General features: G+C 42.0%; 1 protein-coding gene across 1 annotated transcript in view; it reads right to left on the bottom strand.

Moving 5' to 3' along the window:
- EEFSEC (eukaryotic elongation factor, selenocysteine-tRNA specific) overlaps positions 1–14,180 on the bottom strand; it is a 185,562-nt gene that overhangs the window by 108,950 nt on the left and 62,432 nt on the right. The window contains exon 4 of the mRNA XM_030568824.1: positions 8,385–8,549. Within this exon, the coding sequence (XP_030424684.1) occupies positions 8,385–8,549 (165 nt within the window). The remainder of the gene's footprint in view (positions 1–8,384; positions 8,550–14,180) is intronic.

Below are 14,180 nucleotides of genomic sequence, written 5' to 3' on the forward strand. Positions count from 1 at the left end.
TTACTTCACTACTTAACCACTCAAAATAGAACTCATAAGCCCTTTTCACATTCAACAACTGATGGTATCCTAAGCATCTGAAGTAGAATATTTACTATCACAGGCCAAATCATACACAGTTTACTTATATAAGTAACCCCCCAGCACATGTAAAGCAAGCAGGATATGACCATATGTGAGCAATTCTTTTTGGAAACGGAGAGAAGGAAAACTCTCAGAAACCCTACCTCAGTAAGTGACCAACAGAAATATTTAAGCTTAAGTGTATTTGTAATTTTAAAGTATATGTTTGAGTTACTGATCTAGGATTTAAAGATTTTTTTAAAAATAATAATTATATGAGCAGGATGGTCACCAAGACATAATTACATTCATCTACTAAATTCACTTCACTATTTTTTTTTTTAGATTTTTCTGAATTATCCTATTTCTGTTTTATAGCATTTCAAATAAAAAAAACAAAGCTGAATGAAATTTACATTACAATGTTGTAATGATGTGTTATAGCAAAACTTAAAAGAAAAAAGGAACCCAGCAGGCTCTACAAACAAGGCATATCAAGAAAACATCATTTACCCTCTAAATAGGACATCTCAGACTAATTATACTTTAATTTTTTATTAATAATTTCATTTTTACAACAGGTTAAATAGCTTTTCTTATGACTGTAAGCCCGTTGGGGCTGGGAGCAGGTCTAGTTTTGATCTTCAAACGCACCTATCACATTGATGATCCTGATCAGGCTCTCTAGCAACTATGGTAATATAATCTTGATCTGGCTCTCTAGCAACTATGGTAGTATAAACATAAAATTATAAAATCTAGGCTAAGAGAACATTAAGGTTGCAAAGTCAAGCACTCAAAAGACAGGAAATGCCAGAATTAAGATTGCCTGCACTTTGGCAGAAAGGATTAAAATTCAAAATGATCTTGACAAACTAGAAAAATGGTCTGCAAATAAATACACCTTTACCCCGATAAAACGCGACCCGATAGAACACAAATTCGGATATAACGTGGTAAAGAGGTGCTCGGGGGGAGGGAGAGGAGAGAGAGGCTGCGCACCCCCCGTGGATCAAAGCAAATTCGATATAACGCAGTTTCACCTAGTTTCACGTGGTTTGGCTCTCGAGGACAGTGTTATATCGAGGTAGAGGTCTATGATGCAATTCAATAAGGATAAATGCGAAGTACTACACTTAGGAAAGAATAATCAACTGCACAAATACAAAATGGGAAATGACTGCCTAGGAAGGAATACTGCAGCAAGAATTTGGGGGTTATAGTGGATCTCAAACTAAATAGGAGTCATCAATGTAATACTGTTTCAAAACAAATGAAAATCATTCTGGGATGTACTAGCAATAGTGTTGTTAGCAAGACACGAGGGGTACTCTAATCAGCACATTTAAGGACTCAACTGGAGTAGTGTGTCCAGTTTTTGGGAAAGAAGTGGACAAACTAGAGAAAGTCCAAAGGAGAGCAACAAAAGCAATTAAAGGTTTAGAAAACAAGACCTATGAGGAAAGGTTGAACAAACTGGGTTTGTTTAGTCTGGAGAAGAGACGACTGAGGGGGAACATGATAACAGTCTTCAGTACATAAAGGATTGTTATCAGAGAGGAGGGTGATAATTTGCTGTTCTTAACCACTGAGGACAGGATAAGAAGTAATGGGCTTAAACTGCAGCAAGGGAGATTTAGGTCAGACATTAGGACAAACTTCCTACCTGTAAGGATACTTAAGCACCGGAACAAACTGCCTATGGAGGTTGTGGACTCTCCATCATTGGAGGTTTTAAAGAACAGGTTGGACAGGTACCTGTCAGGGACAGTCTAGTTAATACTTACTCCTGCCTCAGTGCAGTAGACTGGACTAGATGACCTATCAAGCTCCCTTCCAGACCCACATTTCTGTGATTCTGTGATTAATGTTTATGAAGCAGTCAGATACTATACTGATGAGCACCACAGAAAAGCCCACGAGGAAATTCATCATTTCAGAGAAGGGTCTGAATAATATCCAGTTAAATAAGACTTACAGCCACACATTGATCCATGGAGGACAGAACAAAATATCAAACAGCTACTCATTCAGTGAGTACTGTCCATCCTGTGCACTGAATGAGGCAGGAGTCCTGTAGAAAAATAGCATATGATCATGTAATTAAAGATTGTAATATAATGATTATGTACAAGGGAACAAATTACGGCTGCACAGGGAACTTTATGTTGGCATTTCCTAATTTCTAAGTGCTTCGCTTTGCAATCATAACATCTTTTAACATAGTTTTTTGGATGCAATTCTTTACTGGGGCCGGGGGAGTATGTTTGTTTGTTTTTTAAAGCCAACTGAAAACAGAAATCCAGTCATGTGGAATCTTACTGAACACCCACGTGGATCATGAGAAGGGTTGGAATCTTTTAGATCCATTACCAAGACCTCTGCCACGTGAACTAAAGTAGTAAATAACAGCAATAGTCAACTTTCATGTGGCCCAGCCATGAGAGGGGGATGAGACACGCACTTTGCTAGTGGGTTTCACAGCTATTTGCTAAAAGCAGAGGAATGGCAAGACTGAAGAACCTTGGTTTCCATTCTAGGTTCTGAAAGGGAATGTGTTCTAGTGATCACAGATCCTTCTGCTCCTGTCCACTTCAATCTGTCCCAGTGCTGACTCTTACACACCATTCCGCCCAGCTTCTCATCTCCCGTCCCAGTCCCAGTGATTTTGCCCAGCCAGTTCCAATCTCCGCAAACTTGCCCCGCTCATCCATCCAACCTCCCTGTCCAATCTCTGACAATCTCCCTACCATTTCCAGGCCCCTTGTCCCAACTGCTCCCAAAAGCTGTCAAGGGGACTCAAGAACATGCTTACAATTAAGTACATGCTTAAATGCTTTTCTGAATCAAGATCCTAGTTCTGGCCTCATGTGTGTTCTTCTGCATTATCTCACTGCTGTTGGTACAAGAGCCTTCTCATCAAATGGAACTACTCAGGTAGCAAGGGTTTACTCAGTGCTTATAAGAAGAGTTATACAAGGACTAAGTAAAGTAATAAAGAAAAGAAAAGCACCAGTCTATTGTCAGCAAGAATATGTAATGTCTTGCTGAGTGCACACCTCTCTTAAGAGAGGAGTCTGGGACATTTCTTCCTCACTTGCATTTCTCGTAAAAGCAGCTCTCACTATTTAAACCCATAACATACTTTTTTACATGGTTACCCCCCCCCCCCTCCCAATCTGGTTTTCTCAGTGTGCCCTATCTTCTGGAGGCCTTAAAAAAAAAATAAATAAAATAAAAATAAAAAAAAAAAAAATAAAAAAAAAAAAGAGAGAGAGAGACTCCAGACTTTCTAGTACTTCATACCAGGCACATTGTTGAGGTTTCACAAACAGAAAATAAAATGTTCTCATACTGGTGTACAAGCATCAGTTTATTGGTAAATAATTAAGTTGATCAATTAATTAACATTTCAAAGCATTTCGAGATCCAGAGATGAAAAACACTACAGAATGGCAAAGTATTATAAATTTAATACATATACTCTAATGGAGGCACTAAGATCTCAGGTATTCAATTTGTATTTACATTCCTTGGATAGTCACCAATAACCACATAAAGTGGCAGTGGTTTAGCAAAGCAGACATTTAGCAGGACCTCACTATGGGCTGAGAAAATACATGCTGTGATTTCACAAGGAGCATAAATGTTACTGATTGTTTGAGACCAAACTCGCTTTGCTTGAGATTAAAACTCTCCATGAATTTATCTTGGAGCTCTCTGACCTTGTATCCACTTCCTGTACACTCCTTTGTCTACCTACTGCACTCCTGACTTGTCCTCCTTTCTGGCCCTTTGTGGGGGCTCTTCACAACTTAGGGACAAAGGGAGAGAAAGTGGCTCACAATGCTTTATCTGTAACACCTCCCTGCCTCCAACCAACTTCACTTTAAAAAGGATAATAAAACAGTACCTTCCTTATCTTGACAAATTACTTATCTATGTTACTTTCTTAGCATGTTTTCCATTGAGCCTATAACTGTTGAATCTAAGCAAAAGCCTTAAGATTAACAAAATTGAAAAAAATTAAAAAACAATATACTTTGCACAATTTTTCTGTTTTCTTTTTGCATTTAGTTTAGCTTAGACATTGAAATTAGACTCATCAGTGCTTTATAGTTCAGACTGCTCATAGTTATTTTCACTTTCTAATTCTCCTGAACTAACCCACTGCTACATTGGGAAGTTTAAATCCCCTTCAAAAAAAAAAATTCTATTCAATTTAAAGAATTATGAAATACAAAGCTAAAAGTTGGGCCTAAACTACTTGACAGTGTTCTTTCAAAAGACTGCTGGAGACAGTTGAGATCCTAGGCCCAGAGACGGAAAAAAAAACAGATGCGAGTTCTTTTGCTGGGTCTGCTCTTACTCACATTTGACCCTGGGCAAGTAACAACCACAGCATGCCTCAGTTTTCCTATCAGTGCAGTTAGGCTAAGGATACTCACTCACCTTTCTAAAAGCACTTTACAATTTATTAATTAAAATGGGCTAAACAAAGACTAAGGACTTCTCTACATCAACATTTAGGTTGCATCTAGCGGGCTACTGGAGGGTAGAGTCACACACCAGCTTGCTGCAAGCTAAATGAAATGGGCCTGCACACCAGTGGTTTTCAAACTTTTTTTCTGGCGAACCAGTTGAAGAAAACTGTTGATGCCCATGACCCAACACAGCCGTGAATGAGGGCTTTCGGGTGTGGGAAGGGCTCAAAGGCTGAGCCAGAGGGTTGAGGTGAGGGGGTGATGGCTGCAGGGTGGGGCCAGGAATGAGGGGTTCAGGGTTTGGGAGGAAGCTCTGGACTGGGGAAGGGGGTTAGGGTGTGGGAGGGAGTCAGGGCTCTGAGATGGGCTGTGCCCTGAAAGCAGTCAGCAGCAGGTCCGGCTCCTAGGCAGAGGTATGCAAGTGGCTCCGTGTGACTCTCACCCACAGGCACCATGCAGAGCCAGTGCTCGGAGCAGGGGCAGGGTGCAGAGCCTCATGGCCCACCTGCCTAGGAGCGAGACCTGCTGCTGGCCACTTCCAGGGCGCAGTGCGGTGCTGGAACAGGTAGGGACTAGCCTGCTTTAGCTAGGCAGCACCACTGACAGGACTTTTAATGGCTTGGTCGGCGGTGCTGATCAGAGCCACCGCGACCAAGTGCCGTGCATTCCGCAACCAAGTACTGGTTTGTGACCTGCAGTTTGAAAACCACTGCTGTACACAAGCCCTAAGTATTAGTAGTATTGAAATCCTGAATTTTTAAACCATCTCTTTGCTTTAACCTAACATATGTTTTACTAACTAACATCAGTCCTAAAATGAATGGATAATTACAAATAAGAACCTCACTACCCAGCCCCGGAACTTGTTTTTATAAAGGTAGTAGCAGAAATGTCACATTATATAAACAAATGCAGTTTGTAAACTGGGAGGAGGTGGAGATTTAAAGACCATTGGAGTAATTCCAAAGGATTCAGAATCAGAATTCTGCCAATATTATGTTTTCATAGTAGAAATCCTAGGTTTATGCTCTTCAAAGTGAATCAAACGCTATCAAACAAATGGTACTAAATTGTCTGGATAGAGAATAGTTTGCTGTGTCAAAGCTTTTTGCCAAACACATACATATAATTTTTCTCTTTGCTGTATAATCAACCCCAGATGGCAATTTACATAGGCACTTTAGTAGGTAAAGGAATCCGTACGCTGTTGGCATTCTCAGCCTCAATCAGAGAAAGCACTGGGCGTTCGAGAATGTCACTGTTTATTTTTAATTGCTGTGTCCCTCCTTTGTGCAAGTTCAAGCGGTCAGAGATGTCGAAGTCCATTAGTAGAATTAGAAAGTGATACCACTTTATTTGGTGAGAGGGTTCCTCAAATTTAAAAAAACAGCTGGTTTGCAATGTCCCCAAATGCCCAGTGGGCACCAGCTGTCAATCTCAGTTATCCCAGGGTCGGGGCAAAGAAAGGTCAGTAAGAGTCATGAAACACAGTGTGCTATGAAATGTGCTTCCTCCATTACCTTGTAGGCCTGAGAAAGGTTTCACCTTTAGTAGGTATACTAGCCCAACTCTGTGTGGGACAAGCAAGGCATAGGATGAGTCGCCTCTCTTTTCTGTGCCTCAGTTCCCCTCTCTGTAAAATGGGAATGTCACTGACTTACCTCATAAGCTGTCAATGGTAAAATATGAGTTCCAACACCACGCATTACTTTACAGAACTAAGAAGAGACAGGTTCTGCCTTCATGGAGCTTTGCCTAAGCAAGCTAGCAAGAGGATTAATTCATCAGTGTTTGTAAAGTGCTAAGAAAGCCTAATATGCAAGTTGCTATATGCTGTAAATGCAAAGTGTTTTGTCTTCTCCTTCCCTAACGTCATTCCTCCCCACAATCTCACCACAGCTGGTGCAAAAGCCATCTCCCCTGCAGCTCTTTCATGTGTGGAAAAGATCCTCTCCCTCCCGCCACCCCTCTCCCCGCCCCACACACACATTGCTGCCTAACAGACTTCATCTCTTTCCAAATTTCATTTTAAATTCTCTCTTACCTATTTCACCTAATAAATCTGAGGAAAATAATCTGTAATACATAAATTACTCAACACACTTTGCCTTTTTTTGTTTACATATTATCACAAACAGAGCACGTCATTCTCAAATGCATTCATCCAAAATTTTTATGAAGATCCTTGAGACAATAATTCTTGGCCTGTAGTTCATCCAAACTGCAAGTCTTACAATCAAATACATCAGTGTATATTCAATTTTAAAATTTGTAATTTGAACTGTTCTTCAATCAGCACAGCACAAATTGCAAATTTTACAAAAAATATACAATTCAACATTATATTTTTGACAAATAGCCAAGCTATGTATTCATTCTTAGCAGGCATTTGTACTAGAAAAAGATTGTGCAGTAAAATATGCAAAGGAAATGTGAAAGAGTCGCTAACAAATTAAGATTCATTTCTGAACATGAAGAAATAATTTGTGGAATTATTTCCTCACACTGCTCATTCAGCTCCCCCTCTTAATAATTCACACTCTCTGTGTTCTTTACTATAACCCTATAATTCTATTGCATAACTCTGTTAGCAGAGACAGTTTGTAGGAAAGATACTATTTAAAACAGTGCTCTGGTCTATCACTAAAGATCAGAACCCCTTGCCCAGTCCCTCACTGGACCAGAATGCCTGGGGAGAGCTGAGGAAGCAGCATGCTCAGTCTGTGTGGGTCTGAGCTCCTCATAACACTTCTGCAGTGACATCCTCTAACCGAGGAGTTATGTTGATGACCTCCAAAAGGAGTCCCATCCAGGTTTCTTCAGCCAAAGGAAGGTGGTTGTTAGTGTGCAACTAGATGGGTCCATTTAAATCAGCAGCTGCAGAATGTTTCTTAAGTCCTGGCTCACTTCTCTTAGTTAACTATAAGACCAGAGGCAGAGCATTCTAACCAACACCTGTGAATTGGACCTTCCCCCACCAGACACATCAGGGGTGCCCAGTCTCCTTTAATGGATGATATATTTCAAAGAAAAAAATGGCAATAAAAAGCTCAGATGACACAGAAATCACAGAAATTTAAAGGGGTTTTTTTGGAAGGCCTTTTGACTTTCTCGAGAGTCTGTAAAATGTCAAACTGCAGCAAGCCACATCCTGTCACCCAGCAGCCCGCTCAGAATATGCTGACATCCAAGAAATCCCTGGTACATGCAGAGATATGTATGTCAAACACTTTCATGCCCTCTTACTGTCATTTTCTTATTTTCCTAGTTTCCTCGTACCTCAGGAAATCTACCCAGATTCTTATACAGCCCCAATCATTATGCTAGCTGATATCTAGAATGCAAGGCTCTCAAAGAAGGGGTGGAGGACACTGCTGAGTCCTTAGGCATTTCATATCTAGGAAATCAGATTCAAATTTGCCCATTTGACATTGTATAGCTAATGCACTAACCTTGGCCTTCTCTCTCTCTCTTCCACATGACAGTAAAGTTGAGCAAGTAGAAGGGGCGGGGGGGGGGCTCCACTCTTTTTGGCTGCCTAGTTTGTTTAAAACTTCTCTTTCCAGGGCCCCTTCTCTTTAAATCTCACCTTCAAGCTTCCATTTCCCTTGCAAATTAGATTCTGTAAGCCACTGGACAATGCCATGTTACAAGTTATACTATATCCCAAATGACTGAGTTTCTACCATTCTTGCCTGCTCAGCCTGGGCTAAAGCAGCACAACGGAAACATAAAGAAATTAACAAATAAATCAACAAACTAAGAAACAGAAAATAACATGTTGCTCCCTGTTGAGTCTCTCTCAGTCTGGTGGAGCTGGGGGACAGAGACACTCACCTTCAGGGCAGGAATCTCCACATTATCACCTAGGCTAACGGAGCCAGAAAGAACAGTCCCTGTCATCACTGTGCCTTGACCCTTGATGGAGAAACAATGGTCGATGGCCATAAGGAAGGGTCCCATGGGATCTCTTGTTGGCAGGTAAGCCTGAGACTTCAGGACCTGAAAGATAGACAAAAGACGTACCATGTCTTGGTGAAATGTCATGACAGGCATGATGCAAAAAGAGATGATTGATTCAATAAACTTGTAGTTTTACTGACTTCAGGAGTCTCACAACAAGCTTGAAATAGACCAATGTCAAATAAACTGTGCACGTTACAGAAGAGATGTACACTTAGCAGCAGCAGGAGGGATTGATTTTCTGCCACAGAAAGATTTGGTGCTGCACATTCAGCTTGGTTAGCAAAACTATGCTACAGATAAAACTCCTATGAAACTAAACAGAAACACTGTGGCAAAAGAGAATGAAAAACCCTGCACTCCTTAGCTTAAAAATAATTGCCAGTGCCATTTTAAAGTGCATTTTACCACTACAGCTTCTCAGATTTGAAGGAGAGTTTGCTATATATGTAATCTTAAAATGCCTCAGAAAACTCATCCCTGCCTCTATCCCGTAAGAAATACTGTATTGGAATAAGACAAGAGAATTTAAATCAGACTGATTTAGGATTTATGTGGACATTTCTTGGAGGAATAAACTATTTCCATAGTGCTCTCTTTCTCTCTCAAAAGCGCCATCTTCATTAAGCTCAGGATAAGCTTACCAAGGCTAGGATTTCATTGCATTTTACTACCAAAACGTTTGTTAAAATACAACAGCAAGATGAAAAAACCTTAATTATTGTGGGCTGCAGTAGTATGGTCAGTGATGGTTCAGGGACCTGGTTCACATCTCAATCCTAGTCCCAATCGTGAGAATTATGGTAATACAACTGTTAGTATCTGCTCAGAAAAAGGCATAGGACAGGAACAGCGGGTCAAGACTGAGATGCTCTGGTAGAAGAATGGGAGATAGGTCAAGAACTAAAATAGCAGGGATGAAATACTAAGGAAGAATGGCAGTGTTTGCACAGAACTGGTGTGCTTTTACAGTACTGAGATTCCCTTGAGCAGAAACTGAAAGTTGTGCTAAATTATACAGTTGTTTTGACAAGTAGATATGTCTCCTAGCAACAAGGATTTAACATCAAACCCAGTATCTCTTGTTACCCAGTATCTGAACCCAGATATCCACCGTGAGCAACCCAATGCACTGCACACCCCACACTCTGACATGATACGAATCTAGTAACACGCTAAAATAACAGTCCAGTTTATTGTAGATAGGGGTGGTAGAAGTACCTATAAAGCTTGTCCGACACTTCCCATTATAACATGATGTGTTCAGTTGCTTACAACTTTGTCAAATTAACTGTTTGGGCTGAAATTTTACATGCCTCAGGCTGAATTTCTTTGGAAAGTTTCAGCTAAAACAGTTCAGCCATTTCAAAGAATTAGGTTAGGAAAAACTATACTGTTTTGCCATTTAAAAAAATCCTGGTAACATTTTCTTTGAAAAGTTTTAACATTCCCCACTTGGGAGCAAGGACTTATAATTTGGCAGGGGGTAGCCTATAAGCGAGGGATGTGCCTTTTGTTGTCCATGTGAAAATCCATTCATATTTGGTCAAGGTATAAGCTCTGAAAATATCTTTAGATATTTAGAGTTTAGCAGTTAAAATGACTCTTCCCCTCACAGCTCCTACATGTGCCTAGACTGCGCATTTGTCATCCCCACATTGTAAATGAGCATGCTCAAGCCTAGGCCTACAGGGGCAAAGCTGGACTCTCCTGTAATTGCAACTCCCTGCTAAGGTGCAGGCAGGCACCAGAACTGACAGAAGGACGCCTGTCTTTTCTGTACTATTAATAACGCCCCCCTGGCACACAGCCAGCATGGAGGAGAAAATCACCTGATCCAAACATAGAGGGGACAAAAACGGGGATGGGGAGAGGAAAAATAGATTGGGACACGGAACCTAATGAGACTAGAACTGAAAGGGTTAGGGGGCATTAGGACATACTGGGTAAACAGACTGGGATTGTGAACCAGTGAGAGAGGGAATGGGGCAGAAGAGTAAGGAAGAGGAGACAGTTATGACATGGAGCAAGAGGGTTAGGGAGAACTGGGCTTGGCTGAGAAAAAAGACTGGGACAGAGGCCTGGTCTACACTATGCGTTTAAACCGATTTTAGCAGCGTTAAACCGATTTAACGGCACACCCGTCCACACTACGAGGCCCTTTATAACGATATAAAGGGCTCTTTAAATCAGTTTCTGTACTCCTCCTCGACGAGAGGAGTAGCGCTAAAATCGATATTACCATATCGGATTAGGGTTAGTGTGGCCGCAAATCAACGGTATTGGCCTCCGGGCGGTATCCCACAGTGCACCACTGTGACTGCTCTAGACAGCAATCTGAACTCGGATGCAGTGGCCAGGTAAACAGGAAAAGCCCCGCAAACTTTTGAATTACATTTCCTGTTTGCCTAGCGTGGAGCTCGGATCAGCACGGGTGGCGATGCAGTCCCACATCCAAAAAGAGCTCCAGCATGGACCGTACGGGAGATATTGGATCTCATCGCTGTATGGGGAGACAAATCTGTTCTATCAGAGCTCCGTTACAGAAGATGAAATGACAAAGCGTTTGAAAAAAATCTCCAGGCTACACAGTGCTGCATGACAAGCGTAACGGGAAGCCAAAGAATCAAATGGACGCTCATGAAGGGAAGAAGGGGATACTGAGGACTCCAGCTATCCCACAGTCCACAGCAGTCTCTGAAAAGTATTTGCATTCTTGGCTGAGCTCCCAGTGCCTGTAGGTTCAAACACATTGTCCGGCATGGTTCAGGGTATAGCTCGTCAATTTACTCCCTTCCCCCACCACGTGAAAGAAAAAGGAAAGAAATCGTTTCTTGACTTTTTTCAATGTCACCCTATGTCTACTGAATGCTGGTGGTAGACGCGATGCTGCAGCACCGAAGAGCAGTATCTGCTCTTCTCCCTTCCCCGGTGGCAGACAGTACAATATGACTGCTATCCGTCATCACCATCAGCCCGTGAGTGCTCCTGGCTGGCCTCAGGTGAGGCTGGCGGGGGCGCCTGGGTAAAAATAGGAATGATTCCTGGTCATTCCCAGTAGATGGGACAGAACGGCTGGTAACTGTCCTCATCATAGCAATTGGGGGCTCAGCTCCATCAGCCCCCTTCCTTTCATGTGTAAAGAAAAGATTCTGTACTGCCTGGACTATCATAGCAGCAGGATGCTAGGCTCCTCTCCCCCGCACTGCTTAATGTCCTGCCTGGACTGTCATAGCAGCGGGAGGCTGCCTCCTCCTCATTTAATCTCACTAACAAGTTACTGTTTCTTATTCATGCACTCTTTATAACTTCATGACACAAATGGGGGGACACTGCCATGGTAGCCCAGGAAGGTTGGGGGAGGAGGGAAGCAACGAGTGGGGTTGTTGCAGAGGCACCCCCCGTGAATGGCATGCAGCTCATCATTTCTGCGGGATCTGAAACGGAGAGGCTGTGCTCTCTGATACACTGGTTCTCTAGTACACTTGCCCCATATTCTAGGCAGGACTGACTCTCTTTTTAGAAACCATAAAGGAGGGATTGACTAGGGGAGTCATTCCCATTTTTGCCTTTGTGCCTCCAGCCGACCTCAGCCAGGGGCACCCATGATAGCTGCAGACAGTACAGAACGACAGATAACCGTCATCTTATTGCCAATTTACAATGGCAGCAGATGGTACAGAACGACTGATAACCGTCTCTGCTATCATGTAAAAGCAAACGAATGCTGCTGTGTTGTGCTGCAGTAACGCCTCTGTCAGCGGCATCCAGTACACAAACGGTGACAGTAAAAAAAAAAAAAAAAAAAAAAAGCTCAATGGGCTCCATGGTTGCCGTGCTATGGCGTCTGCCAGGGCAATCCAGGGAAAAACGGCGCAAAATGAATGTCTGCCGTTGCTTTCCCGGAGGAAGGAATGAGTGACGACATTTACCCAGAACCACCCACGACAATGATTTTTGCCCCATCAGCCACTGGGATCTCAACCCAGAATTCCAAGGGGCGGGGGAGACTGTGGGAACTATGGGATAGCTACGGAATAGCTACCCACAGTGCAATGCTCCGGAAATCGACGCTAGCCTTGGACCATGGACGCACACCGCCGAATTAATGTGCTTAGTGTGGCCGCGTGCACTCCACTTTATACAATCTTTTTTACAAAACCAGTTCATGTAAAATTGGACTAATCCCGTAGTGTAGACGTACCCAGAGAGAAACTGGGGAAGGATGAGATTGGGACTCTCTGTAGAGAGCCTGGCGGGGGAGACCAAGACTAATTGGGCAAGGAGACCGGAACTAGGATGACATGCCTGAGGAATTAAGCCTGGGAACACAAAGAGAACACGACTGGAATGAGCAAGGGGAAAGGAAGAGACAGGACTAGGATAGAAACAGGAACAAGTTAAAGGGGTTGGAGGAACTCAAGATTCCCAAGGCTCACTATTCCTGCTGCTGTCAGCAAATTGCCAGGAAACCCACTGGCAAAGTGGGTGCCTTATTTCCACAGGGCTGGTCCACATAAGATGATGACAACCTATTATTATTGCTATCAGTCACTCCATTAGCTCAAGTGGCAGAGATCTGCGAGACAGATCAAAGGGGTCCAAACACTGCTGATGACCTATGTAGATGACAATATGACGCCATATAATGGAATTTGGGTTTTTTAGTTTCCTTTTTTTAAAACCTGGGCAAGTTCACAAAAAGTAATGTTAAAAAATGTTATTAAGGTTGCAAAGTCGAGCACTCAAAAGTTAGGAAATGACAAAACTAAGGTTTTCTGTGCAGCTTTAATTCAGCTCCCTTCTGCATATCCATTATATATAGTCTTTAATTGCATGATCAACTATTTTTATAACAGGACCCCTGCCTCAAGTCAGTGCCATAGGAAGAACCATGCTGTGGGAATGATTAGCATGGTATAGTGAAGGAGGCTGTTGACCCCAACCTCATTTGTTGCAGAAGTTGGAAAGTGGTCTGATTTGCAGAAGTACTGAACACTCACAGCTGCAACTCTACTCAGTGGAATGCTATGAACATATGAAATTATATATAATGCTAAGTACTATGAAAAATCAGTTACAGGCATCTCAAATTGGGCACCCAAAATCAGCAGACAATTAATCTCTCTGAACCTCAACTCCTCATACATATCATGGAAATAATACTACCCCCTCATCTCACAAGGGTGTTGTGAAAATGAAATCATTAATGTGTGTGAAGCACTGAAATGCTGTAGCGATGAGTGCCCTTGAAAAGTTCATGAGGAAATGAATAATTCTGTAGTCAGAACAAAGTTTGAATAATGCCCAGTAAATAAGACGCCACACATTGAACAATGACGAGAAAATAAAGTATTCAAATACTGCTCATTACCTGAGTACCATCCATCCTGCACACTGAACGAGGCAGTGCTCATGTGGGAAAAAAAATTGATCATGTAACACTGGTCTACAATTTTTGAGAAGTCGTCTGCTTCAGAGATAAAATGTGATATTTATTATGTATTTTGATGTGCTGAATTCAAATATGACAATTAAAACAACTGATTGGCTACTGTTTCTAAGATATTTAAGTTTTTACATTTTATGTCTATGTATATTGTATAGATAGTAGAGTTTTAATCATAAATTGTAAACCTAGGTCTTTTCATGTGTTTATGGTTGCTTTAC

The sequence above is a fragment of the Gopherus evgoodei genome, chromosome 7 (assembly GCF_007399415.2).
Source record: "Gopherus evgoodei ecotype Sinaloan lineage chromosome 7, rGopEvg1_v1.p, whole genome shotgun sequence".
NCBI classification, from domain to species: domain Eukaryota; kingdom Metazoa; phylum Chordata; order Testudines; family Testudinidae; genus Gopherus; species Gopherus evgoodei.